The sequence below is a fragment of the Myodes glareolus genome, chromosome 14 (assembly GCF_982192425.1).
Source record: "Myodes glareolus chromosome 14, mMyoGla1.1, whole genome shotgun sequence".
Taxonomy (NCBI): Eukaryota; Metazoa; Chordata; class Mammalia; order Rodentia; family Cricetidae; genus Myodes; species Myodes glareolus.
The window spans coordinates 6432851-6453121 of record NC_142039.1 but is presented as its reverse complement, the minus strand read 5'-3'; the positions used below and the strand labels follow the sequence as shown (position 1 = coordinate 6453121).

The 20271-nt window shown below is 40.0% G+C and overlaps 1 protein-coding gene across 1 annotated transcript in view; it reads left to right on the top strand.

The window, feature by feature from the left end:
* The window catches only part of Gpr158 (G protein-coupled receptor 158), a 337748-nt gene that overhangs the window by 26860 nt on the left and 290617 nt on the right, over positions 1 to 20271 (top strand). Inside the window, exon 2 of the mRNA XM_048461085.3 lies at positions 12857 to 12962. Coding sequence (XP_048317042.3) covers positions 12857 to 12962 — 106 coding nt within the window. The remainder of the gene's footprint in view (positions 1 to 12856; positions 12963 to 20271) is intronic.

Sequence of the window (20271 nt, the reverse complement as noted above, 5' to 3'; positions counted from 1 at the left end):
AACAATTCATAGTAAAAGCTTAGATTTGACATTCAATTTTCTACTGAGCTCTACATTTTTCTCTACTCCCCTCCCTGCCTCTCCCTTCTCCTTTTCAACCCTCTTCCCAAGGTCCCCATGCTACCAATTTACTCAGGAGATCTTGTCTTTTGCTACTTCCCATGCAGATTAAATCTATGTAAGTCTCTCTTAGTGCCCACATTGTTGTCTAAGTTCTCTGGGATTGTGGTTTGTAGGCTGGCTTTCTTTGCTTTATGTTTAAAAATCACTTATGAGTGAGTACATGTGATAATTGTCTTTCTGTGTCTAGGTTACCTTACACAAAATAATGTTTTCTAGCTCCATCCATTTTCCTGCAAAGTTCAAGATGTCGTTATTTTTTCTGCTATGTAGTACTCCATTGTGTAAATGTACCACATTTTCCTTATCCATTCTTTGGTCGAGGGGCATTTAGGTTGTTTCCAGGTTCTGGTTATGACAAACAATGCTGCTATGAACATAGTTGAGCACATATCCCTGTGGCATGATTGAGCATCCTTAGGATATATACCCAAAAGTGGTATTCCTGGGCCTTGAGGAAGGCTGTTTCCTAATTTTCTGAGAAATCTCCATACTGACATCCAAAGGGGCTGTACCAGCTTGCATTCCCACCAGTAATGCAGGAGTGTTCCCTTTCCCCCACAACCTCTCCAGCATAAGTTGTCATCAGTGTTTTTGATCTTGGCCATTCTTAGAGGTGTACGATGAAATCTCAGAGTTGTTTTGATTTGCATTTCTCTGGTGACTAAAGATGTTGAACATTTCCTTAAGTATCTTTCAGCCATTTTGGATTTCTCTGTTGAGAGTTCCCTGTTTATGTCTGTACTCCATTTTTTTTTGTTGGATTATTTGTTCTTTTGATGACCAATTTCTTGAGTTCTTTGTATATTTTGGAGATCAGACCTCTGTCTGATGTGGGATTAGTGAAGATCTTTTCCCATTCTGTAGGCTGTCGTTTTGTCTTGTTGACCGCTACACATAATGCTTACTTGGAAAGAAAATTTAGTCACTTGGACATTGAAATATGGTATGATAGTGGTAATAGATACGGTATAATAATTCAGTGGGTTTCATTTTATTATTTTAATTTTATAATTAACTTCTCATCCTCATTTTTTTTAAATAGAGAATTTAATTACTAGACTCAAGACTTGAGACTTCTTTTCTTATAATGGTGTAGTGCAGTGGTTCTCAACCTGTGGGTTGCGACCCCTTTGTGGTCACGTATCAGATATTGTGCATAGGAGATTTTACATTATGATTTATAATAGTAGCATCAATTATATTTATGAAGTAGCAACAAAATAATTTTATGGTTGGGGTCACTACAACATGAGGAACTGTATTAAAGAGTCGTAACATTAGGAAGGTTAAAAACCACTGGTGTATTGTTTGGGTTATGCCAGTAGCTCTTCATTCTCCCTAACAGTTTGGTCAAGACAGGACAATGAAACAGAACAAGAGAAGGAATATATCAGAGGCCTCAGTGATAGATGGCAATGCCTTGGTTAATTTTTCTTGTTTTAAACTACCATTTGATTCTTGTGACACACAATATATTTATACTTTAAACCTGCATTATTGAACTTTAATATCAAATATTTACTTGTAAATTTGAACTTCTAACCATAAAATTGCAATATTTATTGTGCATAAGAATATTACATAGGGTTTATAACTGGTAGTGATTTTTCTCAATTTGATGCACAGACATTTATATTCATATTGTTAAATGAGCTACCCGCTGTTATGCCTGCTCCCTGCTCCTTTTGTTTTCTGTCTAAGCAATGGAGATATTGCCCTTATCCACATGCTTTTAAGTTCATGATGCTTTGCTCTAGTATGGATCCAAGAGACCATGGGTGGAACCCTCTGAAACTGTGAACTAAATAAAAGTCACAGTCCTCAAAAATGAAGTAAAATGGCATTTTGTTTTTAATTGTCCTAGTCAATCTTTCTATTTTCTTAGGGAAAATTTGTTATTTTATATTTTCTGTCAGTTTATCTATGTCCTCCACATTTTTAAGTTTGTTGGAGTATAATCGATCATGTTACACTTTTAACATGCACCATTACATCTTTTCACTTTATGTATTACTTCCATATTTTTTAATACTTTCTCTTTAATTCTCTTAATCTTTTCAATAAATGGATTTTAAAATAACTAAAAACTATTTTTGGAATAATTTTAAAGATCAGAAAATTAGCCAAGTTAGTACCCAAAGTCCTCATGTACCTCATTCTGTTTCTTGTAATACACACTTTATGTAACCAACAGGCAATGACTAGTGTAAGGAGGTAGTAGCTAAAGTGTGGAGTTTATTCTTAGTTTTCCATTGCTGAGGCCTGCTTTCTTTATCTCATGTCACGGGCTGCACTGTGTCTCCACAAATATGTATGTTAAATACTTCGAGCATGTAAGGAATGTGAATGTTAATGTGAAATTGTGTGAACCTTGTTTAAAGATGACGTTAAGTCAAAATGGAGTCATTAGAGTAGGCTGATTCACTATATTTGGTGCTCTTATGAAACAGAGGCACAGGGGGAATCCCTGGAAGCCCCATGGTGGTCGCCCTCAAGCCGAGTAGGGGGCCTCAGAAGAAACAAATACTTCCAACATTTTTTTTTCTTGCACTTGCTCTAGAGAATTATAAGAAAATCAGGTTCTTTTAAAGTTACCCAGCCTTAGGCACTTAGAAGAGCTGTCTTAGAAGGACTGAGCGTACGGCACTTGTTTACCACGTTCCTCCGTCTTCAGTGTGTAGTGCTTTCTTTCGGGCTCCCAATGAACTCCAGATAAAGACAGGAAGACTTATTATTAGTTAGGAATGCTCAGTCTTAGCTCAGTCTCACTTCTAGCTAACTTCTCTTTAACTTAAATTAACCTGTTTCTTTTCATCTATGTTTTGCCTCAGCGTTCTTTATCTTTCTCACCTGCTGTATATTCTGTTCCATCTAACTGGCTGGCAGTGGCCTGATTGCCTGACCAGGGAAGGGGTCTCCTTTTTTCCTCCCTCGTTCTCTCTTCTTCTCAAGCCTAGATTGCTCCTCCTACTTATTCTCTTTGTCAGCCCTGAATATCCTACTACTGCCTAACTCTTTTTATTAGATCAATTAGGTGCCTTAGGCAGGCAAGGTAAAACAGTAACACATCTTTACATAGTTAAACAAAAGCTGCATAAATAAATGTAACACATCTTGTCTGTTAAAGTAATATTCCACAACATTAGTGTCTCAGTTTTTCCTTGTCTTTTAAATATACTCTAATGATGCAATACATTAGAACTACATTAAAGCGAGACAAAGTTCTTTCTTCTTCCTAGAAGACTGAATGTGTACCAAAGGGTTCTAGACATTATGTTAAATCCACCATAGTAATGAGTGTCTTAGGCAATATATTTTGAGGTTATTCAAATATCCTGTTTTTCTTTGAAGATTTTTTTCCACTAATGTTCTGCAGGTCTTAGTTGCAATAATTATTTCTATGATCTTTCCTTCTCTCTTTCTTTCTTTCTTTCTTTCTTTCTTTCTTTCTTTCTTTCTTTCTTCCTTTCTTTCTTTCTGTCTTTCTTTCCGTCTTTCTTTTCTTCTGTACTGGGCATTTTGCCCAGGTGTGCATTTCAAGAAACCATACTGTACCACTTAGCTACTTTCTCACCCCTAATATTATGTTCTAATGGTGAGTTTTTATTTCCCTAATTCTTTGCATATGTTTCAACTGGAATTCTTTTGTAAGAAAGTTACCCTTTATTTCTTTTTTTTAAAATTTGGGAGTATGGACTTGCAAATATTTATCCTTTTGTGTTACAATCTAGTATCGCCATTATTTAGCTTCAGCCATTTATTTACTCACTAATTTTTAGACAGCTTTCACTGCGTAGTCCAGGTTTGGTCTGGAACTCAAGATCCTTCTGCTTCAGCCCCCTAAATGTTGAGACACTGAGCGTGCTCTGATACTTTCTGCTGGTAGATAGTCTCCTTAATAAAAATATTCTTACTCCTTCTCAGGAAGACATTGCTTTCCTCCAGGCTCTTAAGTCCAGGTAAGGGCGAGGGTCCGTGAGTGTGCTTTCTTGAAATGCAGCCTAGAGACCCATAAGGAAATTTGTGTTTCTTCCCCAGTTGTTTACCAGCAAACCACTGAGGTAGACTAGAATTGCTAGGACAGCCCTCCAGGCCAGAAGCCACAGGAAACAAGGGCTATCAGTAGCCCTGATCTGTGGTAATTTTGAAATCCACTTGAGCACATGTCAACTGGTCAGTCCTTAGGACCCAGTTTTTCTCCCTCAGAATGCTTCATCAGAGGTTTTAGCTTCCCTCCCCCCCACCCGGGCTCTTGTTTCATCCTCTGAATTATCCTTCCTTCCTAAGGACGTGAGGATCTGTGTGGCTGCCTCATTCTCCTTGTTGACCTTAAAAACCAGGGAGCTGTACTTTAAAGTGTCATGTGTCTCCTTGTCCATCAAGATGCTGATGCCCCTGTTTATGTCAAAAACTGAAAGCTGTGGGTATTCTTTTTAAAACTGATAATAGTTTTTTCTATTTTTCTAAGTTACTATATTTTTTAAATTTTAAATTACATCATTTCCCCTTTCTATTTCTTCCCCAACAAATGTTATGCATTCCCTTGCTCTTTCTCAAATTTATAGCCTCTTTTTAAATTGTATAATATGAATATATAAATGTATCAAACATATTATTAAACACATAAATATAACCCGCTCAGTCTGTACAGTGTTGTCTATATGTATGTGGTCTCAGGATTGTCCTTTTGTTATTGGATAACCAATAGGAGAACTCTTCCCCGGGGGAAGACCGTTTCTCCCGCTCTCAGCATTCCCTTTGCTAGTAATTCCCATCTAGGGCTGAGGTCCCCTGAGATTTAACCCTCTTTGTTAGTGTGTCCATCCATGTCGATTTCAGGCTTTGTTTCTGCTGCCACGCTAATGAGACCTCATGGGCATAGTCGATGACATTTCTAGAAGATACAATTTCACAGCAAACTTCCTGTTCCCCTGGCTCCTACAATCTTTCCACCCTGTCTTCCTCAATGATCCCTGAGCCATAGGTGCTGGAATTGTGTTCAGATATACCAGTTTTGACTAGGCATCACACAGTTTCCTTTTTGTTGTATTTTAGTCAGTTGTGGTTTGCTGTGATGGTCTTTGTGGCAAAGAGAAATTTCTTTGCTGAGGCCTCCTGTAGGAATTCTGTGAATCTTACTGCATTGCATTCTACCAGCAAGATATCCCAATCACGTATTTCTTAGACATAAGCATTTTTGTTTCGGTTTAGAAACCCTGGCCCTTAGAGCTGAGACTATAGCTCAGTGGGTAGAGTGTTCGCCTACTCTACGTAAAGTCCTGGGTTTGACCCTCAGCATCTCACAGAATTGGAGGTACTGACCATCCCGCTAATCTCAAAACTTAAAGGTACAGGCGAAATAATCAGAAGTTCAAGGTCATACTCAGTTTCCTAGGGAGTTTGAGACCAGTTTGGGCTACAGAAGATTTAGAGTCAAAAAAGTGGAATAGAACCTTCTTGACAACAAGAACAAACTTAAAGAAATAATCCCGGGCCTCATTGGTGCTGTGAAATAAACCTTAAGAATATTGGAATTCCTTTTGTTTACTAGATGTCCGGAAGCACACAATTTACCACTGGAAGATCTTTGAAATAACATGTTCACAAAGCATTGTCTTAGATCTATTTTTAGGCCTTAAAGGATTTCATACTCTATTCTGTGGTGGGTCTTTGCTCTGACCCTAACGTATATTCTGAAAATCTTTTGCTAGGAGACACTAAGGATGAGAAACCATTTTGTTTTCAAACACTGTAGACCGGGCTTTTAATATTTCTCTTAAGTGTTGCTAAAAAATGAAACCACTGCATAATAGAATTATTCGCATGCCTAGTGCTCACTTGTAGATGAATAAATAAAATGAGGAATAGCTCTCAGCTTTAAAGACAGGATGAATTGGAGCATTGCACTGAGGGGCATGGGCAGCCAATAAAAACAGATGTCATTGAAAACACGAGGGAAGAGACAAAAACTAGAGATGTGGTTCTGCTCTTGGAGCTGGGTGTGAAGGGGCATGGTGAATTGTGGTGTAGTCCTAAGTCTGCAAAAGGAAGAGCCCTGCAGGTAGGGTGTGCAAGACAGCAGTGTGGAAATGCTTCGCACACCTGCAGGTCAGCTGTGCAAGACAGCAGTGTGGAAATGCTTCGCAGACCTGCAGGTCGGCCGTGCAAGGCAGCAGTGTGGAAATGCTTCACACACCTGCAGGTCAACTGTGCAAGACAGCAGTGTGGAAATACTTCCCACACCTGCAGGTTGGATGTGCAAGACAGCAGTGTGGAAATGCTTCACACACCTGCAGTCGGCCGTGCAAGACAGCAGTGTGGAACTGTTTCAAACACCTGCAGTCGGCTGTGCAAGACAGAAGTGTGGAAATGCTCCACACACCTGCAGGTTGGATGTGCAAGCCAGCAGTGTGGAAACCCTGTGCACACCTGCAGCTTGGCCATTGCAAGACAGCAGTGTGGAAATGTTTCAAACACCTGCAGTCGGCCATGCAAGACAGCAGTGTGGAAATGCTCTGCACACCTGCAGGTTGGATGTGCAAGACAGCAGTGTGGAAACGCTTCACACACCTGAATTGGATTTCTGAAAGTTATTAAGTTGACAAATTTTGTGACATTTGAGATAAAAAGGAGCAAAAATCCAGCTCTCTGGCATTTTCGAGGAACCAGACAATTCTCCCACTTTTGTCTGGAGTACTGGTCAGCCAGATCCATAAGTTCTTATTTTCATAGGTCATTACTAGGTCAGTGTTGTCACACTTCCTACCTATTGTGTGACTAATGTCCTTTTAATACTTCCCTCATTGTCTTTTTGGGTTTTTTTGTTTGTTTGTTTTTTTGTTTTTTGTTTTGGACTGTGTTGCTCTGTGTAAACCTGGCTGTCCCAGAACCCACTCTGTAGATCAGGCTGGCCTCAAACTCAGAGCTTCACCTGTTCCTCCCAAGTGCTGGGATTAAAGGCAAGAACCACCAATGCCCAGCTCCTCATTGTCTTCCAAGAGTCAACAGATTCCAGTTTTAACTATTACTGTGACCATTTTGGGGTCCAAAGCTAGTGCTTTGTTATTGTTGTGTTATTGGCAGTTGTCCACAGACTCAGGGTCTGTTCTGGCTGACTTTTGCATCTGGGAGAGGTGGTCAGACCCAACTGACCACTGGTCTACCAGCCTCTGTTTTCATTAATTCTTTATTCCAGAACACTCAATTTTTTAACAGTGTGTGACTTTTTTATTACTGAAAATAGATTTTTTTTCATACAATATATTCTGATCATGGTTTCCCTCTTTCTCTCTCAGTTTAGAAAACAACAAAACAACACCACCAACAAATCAGAGTAGAACAGAACAGAGAAAAATATATGAAACAAAAAAGTACAAGAAACACACACACACACACACACAAAGAAAACACATAAAACCCCAAATCAGAAACCATAATATATAAGAAAAGGCGAGTAAGGTGAAAAATGCCTAGACAAAGCATTGTGTGAGAGAGAGAAAAAGTTCATTCTGATTTGGTTGTCTACTGCTGTGCACAGGTCTACTCTGAAGCGTGGTTCGTATACCCAGGAAGACTTCATCAGGGAAAGATGATTTTTCCTTTGCAGGTAATTGTCAATTGGAGACAGCTTTTTGGTTAGGGATGGGAGATCATGCCCACTCCTCCCTCTGACTTGGACCTGTGCAGACCCTGGCGTGCTGCCGTAATCTCTATAAGTTCATATGTGCATCAGTCCTGTTGGGACTGGAAGGAATTGTTTCCTTGGTGTTCCCCATCCCTACTGGCTCTCAGTCTTTCTGATCCCTCGTCTACAAAGGTCTGAGTCCTGAGGGGAGATGTTCAAAGGAGAGATTTTCGATGGAGATGTTTCACCTAGGATTGGGTGTTCCAAGGTCTCTCAGTCTGCACATTATCCAGTGTGGGTATCTACATTTGTTTCCATCTACTGCAGGTATAAACCTCTCTGATGATGACTGAGCAAGACAGTCATCTAAGGGATAGCAGAATGTCATTAGGAGTCATTATTTTGCCAAATTGCTTGAGGAGAACAATTAAATTTAGGTTTTCCCTAGGTCCATGCCTTGCTAGTCCCAGGTTCTTGGCCCTCTGAGCAGTGTTAAGCTTGGGTTTCCCTTGAAGGAGTTGGCCCTAAATCCAATCAGATAGTGCTTAGTTACTCCCACAGCTTTTTTTTTTTTGTCCCAATTGCACTAACAGACAAGTCACTCTCTATTGTAGGTGTGTAGCTGGGTTGGTTATTTACCTTTTTTCCTTTTATAGTGTTAGCACACACATTCAGTCATTTTTCATTAATGCTGATTCCTTGAACTATTATGCCATTTTCTCCCCCAGAAATTGAGCAGAGAATTATAGTTCAAGGTAACAGGGCTGAGAAACCCAGCAGACTCTGGAAGTTTTCCTTTGGTCTCCAGTTTTTTTTTTTTTCATTCTCTCATCCACAGTTGTTCCTGAGAGTCCAGTTTGGCTTAAGTCTCCGTCCTTCTGTTTTCCGTTGCCTGCTGTTAGTTTAGCTACTTTTTGCTTCTCCTTAACATTGGACCTTTTTCCGAAGTTAATTGGGTGTTTGCATTGACTGAGAAGTTAGGAGAAAATGCCTAAGAAAGATATAATGCCAGAGAGATTGGGATATAGTTCAGTTGTAGAGTGCCTAGCATATGTGAAGCCCGGGATTTAATGTCACAACTTATAAAGGCAAGGTTTTGTGAGACAGAGAGACTTTTCTTGGGCCACATATGTCATTCTAAGTTGTCTAAAACACAACACAACAACAAAACAAAACAAAATGCATGCATGAGGGATTAGAGGTCAGAAGTGGGAGAGGCCCAACTGGAATGCTGTGCCAAGAAATTTTATACTCTACAGTTTTTAGTCTATGAAAAGAAAGTATTGGTGTTGAATATGGAAGGGTCAGGATCGTATTTACACATTTTCGGGCTTATACCACCTTTACTGCATGATACTTCAGTTTGTTGGCCCCTGCTTGCATGGCACCTTCTGAGGTCCTTGTAGATACCAACAGTGAGCTTACTGACCAACTGTTTTGGTAAAATTTCTGAAAGAAAGACAGTTTGGTCTCAAGAGTCTCTTTATGCTATAACACATCCCCATTCACTAGGCTGTGGGTATTTCTGGAAACTGGCTACAAGACAGTGCAGGACGACTCAGGCTGCGTGCTAAGGCAGTCTCAGTTATACTGGATAGAGCTAAATGTGACTGTAAAGATAAAAAAAGAGAAAGATGAAGTGGGTACCTTTTGGTGGGCCCTGCCAAGATGTGCCACCAAGCAACAGAGTTGGGGCAAGAGGTTTATTGTGGGAGGAGGAATATGGAGGGGGGTGGGGGAGGGGAAGATGAAAGAGTGAAAGGCCATGAGGGAGTGGTGGCGTGAGGGAGGTAGGCAGATGCAGAGAGAGACACAGATGAGAGAGCAAGCTGTGTGCTGATGGACACTTTTAAAGGGGGCACATGTGGCATAGCTGTGGATGGAAAGGCATCTGGCAGCAGGTGGTGATGTGGCTGTTTTGGCAGCTGAGGTAGAATGCAGCAGAAAATAACAGTGATGGTTAGTTTTGGTCAACTTGACACAAATTAGGGTCATCTGGGAAGAGGAAACCTTAACTGAGCAATTACCTCACCATACCAGCCTGTAGGCAAGTCTGTAGGCCACTTTCTTGATTGAAGATTGATGTTGGAAAGCCCAACTCATTGCACAAGGTGTTACTTCCGGGCAGGTGGTCCTGAGTCTTATAAAAGACAGCAGGCTGAGCAAGTCATAGATGGCAAATCACTAAGCAGTGTTCCTCCATTGCCTCTGCTTCCGTTTCTGCCTCCAGGTTCTTGTCTTGGCTTCCCTTGATGATGGACTTGCTTTTCGGTCATTCTGTTTATCACAGCTATAGGAAAACAAATTCAAACACCAAGTTATTGCTATAGCCACTTGGGGGACCTCATTGGTTTCTGGTAATATTCTTTGTGTTCGTGTTGTGCATCCATCAAAAGTTATAATACATCTGTCAGGACAAAGGTCAAAGTGTTAGGAATGTGTATCAGCAACTTAGTCTTTACATTGGAAGGAAAGCTCTGAACTCTATAGACGTCACACTGGGACCTCTACCTGGAACAAGGCCAGACAGAGCCAAACAGCTATTATTAAAAAGCTGTTACTTGGGTTAGAGATGAAGATCTGGAAACAGTTAGTGATGAAACTAGTTAGTGGCAATGGGACAGAAATGTCAAAATATGAGAAAAGTGTGGAAAGCCAATTTACAGCACTTGGCAATGACTCTGGCGCGGAAACCTATTCAGGGTGACAGAATATTAGACTGTCAAGGATGAAAGGAATTTGGAGCTTGTCATGTGTCCTCCCTCCCACCCCCTACAACAAGTAGGGGAAGACACACTGGTCTATGGGGTACCAAGGGTTTTAGGTGTAACAAAAGTTACTTTATAACAAAGTACAATTACAAAAGTTACAATTTTATAGCATTTGTTGTTTTCCAATCTCTGGAGGTCACCAATAGGCTTTTTCTAGCCTTTATTTTCTAGCCCGAGGCATTTAAGCTACAGTCATTTCCTGGCAGCATGTGAAGCTTCTGGGATGTGAAAGGAAGGAACAGAACTTCCGCCCCAGAGACATTGCCCCAGAGACTCCGGGTGCAGGCATACTGGGGCTTGGAGCTGGCCTCTGAATGAGGGACCGTTTTCATTTGTGTCTCTGCGTTCCTTCACAATGTCTACTGTTCCCCAGTATGAGAGCTTTCCCCTCTGACGGAGTCCCCCAAACTCCACCTCCCTCTCCAGAAGTCTGCAGCACCTTCCCCAGGGCTCAGTGGGTCTCCAGGCACCGAGGAGGCCCTAATGAAGATGAGTCAGCGCTGATTTCCCATCTGGAGAAAGCACGGCTCATTTACCTCTGGTGGTTTTGAGCAAACCCAAAGTGCTTCGTGGCTGGGTTGAAAGTCTGCGGCGAATTTTTAGTTTCTATATATGAACTTGAAACTAAGGGAGAACGTTCTCAACCAGTAAGTTACTTATTTCTGAAGCCAATTTTCTTCAAGTAAAAGCAGCAGAACATTGGCAGCCTCCTGCAGTTCCGACTGGTGACCACGGTGCTGAGCGAGCAAGACTTTTGGCCTGTCTTGCTACTAAGCTCTCTGTGGTGTTTCAAATAGCTGGGGGAAAAAAAACCTAAAACCAAAAAACTGAGCTCATTATTTCTAGAACTTTTGACACAAATAAAAATACCTATTTTGATTAATTTATGCTTTATAATGAGGCATTCAAGGGAGAATACTAAAATGTTGGAGAATACTAAAATGTAGCCAATGATAGTCCAGTGGGAAACTTCATGATTCTGTGATGAAAGGTGAGGCTATGAAGGGCTGTCACTATTCCAGACATAAATTTCATCCCGATCTCCTCTTAGCCCTTCGGCCTGTTCCCCTCCACCATGATGTTTCTTCCTTTGTAGTTCCCTGTCGTAGTGTGCCTCTATTGCTGTGATAAACACCATGAACAAAAACAGTTTGGGGAGGAAAGAGTTAAGTTTGCTTATATGTCCTAAATCACAGTCTGTCATTGAGGGAACTCAAGGCAAGAACCTGCAGGCAGAAACTGAAGCATAAACCATGGAGGAAAACTACTTACTGGCTTGCTTGCTATGGTTTCTTATCTTGCTTTCTTGGACAGCCCAGGACCACCTGCTCAGTGATGGTATCATCATCTTGAGCTGGGCCCTCCCCTGTCAATCCCTAATCAAGAAAGTGCATCCACAGTCTCACCAGCCTCTCAGTCTGAGTCAATCTGATATCAGCGTTTACTCAGCTGAGGGTCCTTCTTCCCTGATGACCTTGGCTTGTGTCAAGTTGAAAACAAGCCAAAACAAGCAAACAAGACCAATACTACAAACCCCAGCAGACATCATATAATTTATTATAACTATCATTCATTATTTGTCATGTGTACTATGTCAAAAGCCGAGATGGATATGCCTGTGTCTATCCATGATGTCAGAATTTATTGAATAATACATTTATAACATTGGTGTTTTGGGTAGTAGTTTGCCAACAACTCTTAATAGCTGGTCAAAGCAAACACAGGTCTTTTTTTTATCTTAATCTTAGCTACTATACTAACTCCTATGCCCTACATTTCACATCATGTTGTAAACATCCACCTATCTATCGTCTGTGCATTTATATAACTGATAGAAGGTGAGTGGAAATAGAAGCTTTTTCTACTGTTACCTCCTGGTTACTCCAGCCTCTATGAGCTCCCACCACAGATGAGGATTTTTAGCAGGAGAGTGAGATGAGACTAGCACTTGACTACAACTCACTTTAAAGAAGGCTTTTTTTGGTGGGGGAGACAGGTGTTATTTTAGAGTCAAGTTTTCTGCAATGTCCACAATCATATTGTGTAGTTTAGTAAATCTTCAACTATTTACTGAGCACCTTTTGTGTTCCAGGTACTGCATTAAGAGGCCAGAGATTGTCAAAGTACAAAGTCCTTACTTTGCAAGCTGAACAAAATGAGTGTTTGCTAGATTTGCCGTCCTATGTTTCTTCACTGAGTAAACCTGAGTTAAACCTAAGAGGGCAGCAGTGTGAACAGCTTTGGACATTCTTTATGTTTGTCTCATTTCCAGGGCAGAACACAGTTAGAAAATGTCAAGCCTCACGTTGACTTTTTCTTTTTATCTGTTTCATTTTAGGGGTGTGATGAAGGTTGATATAAATCTCCAGAAAGTGGACATTGACCAATGCTCGAGTGACGGCTGGTTTTCAGGGACTCACAAATGCCATCTTAACAACTCAGAGGTAAGAACACAAGGATTAGATCTTCCAAAATCGGAGGCAAATGCGTGGATGGCTCTCGCACATGTTTTTATTTGTGTGGGTGAATGACCCTGCACATCCGAATGAGAAGAAAAGAATCCAGACAGATCTCACTTCTGTCAAATAAACTGAAAGAGGAGAGAAAACAACATTTTTGCAGAGAAACTGTTCTGGGGACTCTTAAGACAAGACCAAAAGTAAGGTTGTGGCTGAAATTTGACTTTGATGAAAGGGTGATTTAATTCATTAGAACGGGCTAGAAATGTACAACAATCACAAAATGAGGAAACAGCCCCAGCGGGACCAAACAGAGCAAACATCTTTTCATGCATGGTGATGTTCATTGTCACATTTGTGAGATCCCATCTGCTCAAATGGAGTAGAGCAGGTACGGCAGGGTAGTCTGGAAAACAAGGAGAAACTGCTATGCAGGAACCTGGAAAGGGATTGGTTACGGTTGTGTGCAATTTCCTCCTTTCCACCCCCACCAGCTTTGACTGGGTGGGGTTCTGGCTGATAAAGAACGGAGATCACACTTCTGGGAAAACCCGTCTTTTTTTTGTTGTTCAGGAAGCAACAGCCACAGCAATGAGCCTTGCCTTTTGCAGTTTCAAAGAAGAAATATGATGACATACTAAAGAATATCTTCTCACTAATCTGTCTCTAAGGTCCAAAGATGCTGTGAAAAAAAAATGCACACAATTCCAGTTTTCTGACCTTTAATACTTGGAATATCCCAAGGTTAACTCCATAAATTTGTAAAGAAAGTTGACTCAGTTTATTTTAAATAGGAGGCTGTGGTGTTTCTACAAAGTCATACCCAGCATCTTTAATTTGAACTTTTCCAGTGGTGAATGGCAGTTATGCATACTGCACACATATGGTTTTAGAGCAAGGCCATCCGAGCCAGAAGGGACATTTGCCATTTAGTACTTCTTATGTCATTGTAATTATGGGCACACAGGCATATGTGTGAACATATATGGATATAATCCCTTCACATGTGCACTTTGTGCACACCCAACAATACCATGCTCAGATAGCACCAAGGTCACCATTCTCCCAATGATCCCCCAAAGTCCCACTCTCCCCTACGCATCACATATACCTTTATCCACTTCCATTCTCTTTATCACAATAACCTCCAATTCTCCACCCCCCAGCACCCCAACACCTCCATACTCTCCCATGTCCTCTAAACCCAGTGGTTCTCAACATTCCTAACAATTACGCTATAATACAGTTCTTCATGTTGTAGTGACTGTGAACCATAAACTTATTTTTATTGTTGCTTCATAACTGTAATTTTATCACTGTTGTGAATTGTAATATAAATATCGGATATGCAGAATGGTCCTAGGTAATCTCCATGAATGAGTTGTTCGACTCCCCAAAAAGTCACAACCCACAGGTTGAGAGATACTGCTTTAAACCTATCCAACCTCCATAATGTTCATATAATGCTATTTTTCCTCTTTGGTTCCTCGCGTATGTGCTCAAATCTCTTCCATGTCTATAGACCCTCACACAGCCAACCCTCTGTAGCTTTTCACCTCAATCCCATACTAAGTGGGACTTTGTGATGTATGTGAGCCCTTTTGCTTTGGTAAAACCTTCTGTCTCTATCTGGTCATCCTATGGTTTTGAATATTTCTGAGGCTTTACTTCCCTTTGAATGACTCTAGCAATTTCAAACATATGAATTTCAATTGACAGTTGGTGATTCTCCTTAGTTTGGTTATCTCCATGGCGATTGCACATGGCCATTTTGCATTGTTTCTAACTAGCATGGACTTTTTTCCCGTGCTGGATTCCCACTGTGGTTATTGGTCTAAGAGTGACCATTTCTAGGCAGCCTCGCTTTGGTATGGGTGCTGGAGTCAACAGTCTGTTTAGAAATAGGAAGATGGGCCCTTCTTAGCTCATAATAATGTTTAAGTCATTTTGTTTCTTTGTGGCATTCATTTTTTAACTGGATGGTTTTATTACCAATAACTACTTTTAGAAGATTGATTTATTTTTATTGCACCAGCAATATTAATTTTCTGAGTCTTGTGTATTTTAGAGCTTTCAAATAAATTATTCCAAGAAACGATACTGTTTTCTATTCCAGTGAACAAAGATTAGGTTGAAATATGTGACTTTTCATGATACATATATATGCATCATATTTACCCAGTTTCTCAAAGAAAAACTCAGAAAGCACATTCTTTAGGACAACTGACAGTTCAATGACTTATTTGAATATGTTGTAGCAAGAAGCTCAGTACTCTAAAAGTACTATCAAGAAGCTGAAATGATGGGCTGGAGAGGGTGCTTAGTGGGTAGACCACTGGCTGTGAGCAAAGGACCAGGGTTCATGTCAATTCACAACTTCCTGTAACTTAGGTTACAGGAGAACTAGGGACCTCTTCTGATTTCTCCCAGTTCCAGGTACATATATGGTGCATACATGCATGCACACTAAGCGCTCAAACCCATAAAATTAACTTATTTTTGAAAAGAAAGGAAAAAATAAGATACCACATATTTTGATTTAGAACATGCTCCCTCCCCGATCTGTGGCTTTTACAGGTATTCAAGTTGAACATAAGGGCTTTTGTATCTGTGCCAGGATCAGGAGGTTCTTGATGTGGTCGTATATATTCTACAAGGGCTATCGTGAAGCTGTTCACACTTCTCTAAGCTCCTCTGGTGGTGCTGGTCTCTTCAAGCAGCAATCAATGCACATTACACCTGACGTCTAAGAACCAGGAGTCCCTTTCTGTCCTTCTCTGTGCTGGTGTGAGTCTGAAAGTCTAAGCACTAGGAATGCCTTTTCTGTCCTCTGTGTTGGTGTGAACTGAAAAACAAAGCACTAGGAACCCACTTGTATCCTGTCTCTGTGCTGGTGTGAATTGGTGATTATGATCTAACTGTTCTTGAAGAGTTCACTTTTAAGGGAAACAAGGAAAAATCTGCTGCTCAAAGCACTTCTCATCTGCTCCATTTTTCTTTTGTCCTGATCTTGTAGTTCTAACTCTAGGGCTCACTGTGTAAACTCATTTATTTTGAAAAATACTTAATGTGAGTCACATTTTTAGACGCAGGATCTTATCTTTAAGAATATCAGGATCCTTAGAAACCAAGATGCTATAGTTTGGAGTAGGTTCTGTATTTTGCTATTATTTAATATTCTCCTCTTTAAACAGTAGAGGGACTTATATATGTCCCAACTTCACTTTGAAATTCTTCTGAGATGTTGACCTTTTGGCTCCCGGAACAAGTTATATCAGTTGAGCAGGGCTGATGCTGGAAACGGAAAACTGATGTGGGACAATGACAAAAGCCCCAGGAACACTATGAGGAAAAAGAATTTCCCACTGGATTCATATAGCCAGGTCTAGGAATCTATGGCACCTTCGCCAGGAACATAGCAAGACAAGAAGTGAGAGCACCTCTCAGAACGGCGTGCATGGCGATTCCTCTGGATAGTCGCAGAATTTCCTTCTTAAGCCTCTTTTCCTACCGATGTTTTGAGTGCACAAAGAATTCCTTCGTACAGTTGTTTACACATGCAAAATGAATAGATTTTTATTTTCAAAGTCTCATTTTGTTTATTTCCACAACAACAACAACAACAGCAGGAAATAGGGAAACACTAATACAGTAGCTTTAAGCTGTTTGATTATAGGCCACTAGTAAACATTAAGTGCCTCCTACATTTTAAATATACAGAGTATACAAATCTTTTATTGTATTTATATCTTTTTGTAAATCAGAAAACTTAATCAGGTTGGTGTAAGGCTGAAATATCTTAATGAAAATTGTATTTTGTAAAAGTAAGCAATTATATTTTTAAAGAGAGCATTACAGTTATCTTGTACCTTAGTAAATTTTTTTGTTAAGAATGTTACAACTAATTATTTGTCATCATTGTTACAATAATTTATTTCTTAGGAATACAACAACCCAAGGGTCTCTAGGTTCAGCAGGCATTTTTCTTAGCTTTAACAACTGTCACCAGTGATGAGCACTCTCTGCAAGGATCTAGCGATACAAGTGGAATGAATCCATTGTTGATTCTTTTTTCTAAATCATGATGTCCATTTTTTCAGTTCCATCTACCAATTTTTTAAAGGTTTATACAGCAGGTTTTCATCTTATCTGGTGTTGGTCTCTATAAGCTAATCTGAAAACTGGACATTTTAGTATTCTAAAGAAATATATATGCTTAATATGTATCTATTAAAGGAATATATGTATATTGCATATATGTGTATATTTCTTTAAATATATAAATATAAATAATATAAACATTGAATGCTAAAATTATATATATATATATTTAAAATTAGCTTATTCTCTTCTTGCAGGATTGATTGGGAACTTTTGCTTTCAAGTTTAAATTGCAAGGCTCTGAATATTTTTAGATTCTGGTAACAAAACTCACACACACTGGAAACATTTTCAAATATATATTTTCAGTATTCTCACTTTGAAATACTTTCTCAGAATTGTTAGTGCACACTGATCGTACAGAGAACCAGAGCTTGGTTCCTAGCACCCATATCAGGAGTCTTGCAACTGTCTGTAAGCTCAGTTCCCTCTCTCGGATTCAGCAGGCACTTGACATTTTAAATATTTATTTTTATTTTCTTAATTATATATATACATGTATGTCTGTGTGAGAGTATGTACATATAGGACTGTAAGTGCCTGCTGAATGTCAAGCTAGGTGGTGGTGGCACACACCTTTGATCCCAGCACTTGGGAGGCAGAGACAGGTGATCTCTTCACACATGCAACACACACACATGCATACATGCACACACACACTATATATATGTACATATGCACACACACTATATATATATGTATATATGTACACACAGTATATATCTGTATACATGTACACACAATACACATATACATACACACATACACACAAGTCACAGATAGCATCCCAACATTCCCCCTTAATGGGATGCCTTAGGTTGGAGTCTGTAACTCCACATAATTTTGGTTAGAAAATATGCTTTAAAAAGGTAAGAATGGGTATTATTTAGTTGACAAGAAGAAGAATTTAATGCAAAGATGTAAAGAAAGCAGTACTTGGCCATTCCCTTTTGGAAATGCTTGCACTTAGAACACAACTTAGTCCCTTGAGCATACCAGGATTTACCATGCTTTCCCAGAGATCTTTAGCTTAATTTCCAACTTAGTGAGAAATTTGGAAGCAGTAGCTTACAGTTCTCATCTTACGTGCCCTGTTGTACCAGGGCTCTTATCTTCTCTGAAAATTTTAGAAACTACTTCTACAACTGTGCTGTCTATTGTGAGAGGCACTAGCCATAGCTGTATGTGGCTACTAGTTTTAATACATAATAGATAAAATTAAATACAAATGAAAATTTCAAGTAAATGGCCTCATTCAAACATCTAATAGTTGCTTGTCCCAGTGACTACCATATAAGACAGGGAGGTGGCCAGCCAGTTCTAGAAGATGATCTAGCTCGTAGTGTAGAGGTGACACGTAGGTTTTGAAGACTCTCAAATCTTTGAATATCTGGGCAGTGGTGGCACATGCCTTTAATCCCAGAACTTGGGAGACAGAGACAGGCAGATCTCTGTGAGTTCAAGGCTAGCCTGGCCTACAGAGTGAGCTCCAAAACAGCTTCAAAGTTACAGAGAAACCTTGTCTCGAAAAAAAAAATTAAATCATTGAGTTTCTATGAACAGCTCAGTCAGTAATATTGCCTTCCAATTTAATGACGGACACACTAAGGACAAGCTTGAAACGAATACTGGCTTCTGAAGTCTTCGTGTGAGCTACTGTGTTAGCTTGGTGGAAAAGGAATGAGATCAGAACCAGGCATGGCAGCTTGTGCTGTGATCCTGGGAGTCAGGAATTGGGGGTAAAACCTTGTCCCAGAGAAAAAGAAATGAAGTACAACCCTTGCACACTGGTTTTTACATGCCATTATGTCATGCTGGAAACGGATAAGTCTTCCAGCAAACGGAGAGCCGTGAACCGGCCATCATTCAGACGTGTAAATGCCTGTCAGTGCATCGTGTCTTTTCTTTTCATCCTCATCAGTGCAAATTGTGGCTGTTTAAAGAGAACAAGGCCTCATCATCAGAATGAAGAGCAAGGCCATGGTGCTGCTTCAAGGCAGTTTGCAGGGTGCCAAGCGCTAAGGCAAAATCTGCAGACACCTCCCTGTTGATGGCCTCCCTTCCTCTTCAGACATTGCTTTTGCTTTCTTCCATGGGAACCGTCCAAATTAAAAATGGAAACCTTTCACTCAGCTATTTGGAGATTATTTTTGGCTACTGTTAAGTCGCTTTTCCATTAGGCTAAATATCTTGCGGTTCAGTGAAACAGCCTTGCTTTACCAAGACCCACTGAGTGAGTTCCCTGTTTGTTCTCTTGGCTGTGAATAATTAACCTGTTTGAATTTCTTACATAATCTTTTTAAATCTAAAATTTGTGGATGACAATTGATTTTTTTTTCCTGAGAATTTTTATCATGTTCTTAACAGTTCCTAAACTAAGTTTTGATTCATACAAATCGGGTGAGAGAAAACTTTGCTCAATTGCATGCTCCCAGCAACTGAACCAAGGGTACAGCCGTGCCCTTCGCCATCTTGTGGTTGGGAGAGTGTGACTCTGGTGTGGGAAGCTAAAAGACGCTGAAGCTGCTCATCTTGACATCTCCTCCACTAGAACACTGCGTCCTATCTTTCCTTATGGAGAGCTGCGAGTTGTGGGTTCTGTTCTGTCTAACTGCAGAGCACTGGTTCTAACACTGGGTCACACAAGCCACTTCTGATGGGAATTTCTTCCTGTTTAATTTCCTGTTTAACTGACTATACTAGCCGTCTCTGTCTGAGGTTTGCTGAACACAGTCTCACGAACTGTAAATTTAATAATTAACAATGTATACATTTGATTTTCTACAAGGTACTTTTTTGATAGATTAACTCAAATGCATTTTGCAAGGTGTGTGTGTGTGTGTGTGTGTGTGTGTGTGTGTGTGTGTGTGTGTGTGACAGAGACTTGCTATACAGCCCTAGCTAGCTTAGTGCCAAGGCTGGTCTTAGGGTTGCAACAGTCATCCCACCTTAGCTTCTGAGTGCTAGTATTACACGTGTGTGTTCCAAGTGTATTCTTACTCCATAAAATAACATGGACTAATAAAGGAAATAATAATTTAAATAAATCACTTCCTTCTTGAGAGATCCAGAAAACTTGAAGATATAATTAATCATGACATGCTTTAGGTACTAAGTGGCTAACATACAAAAC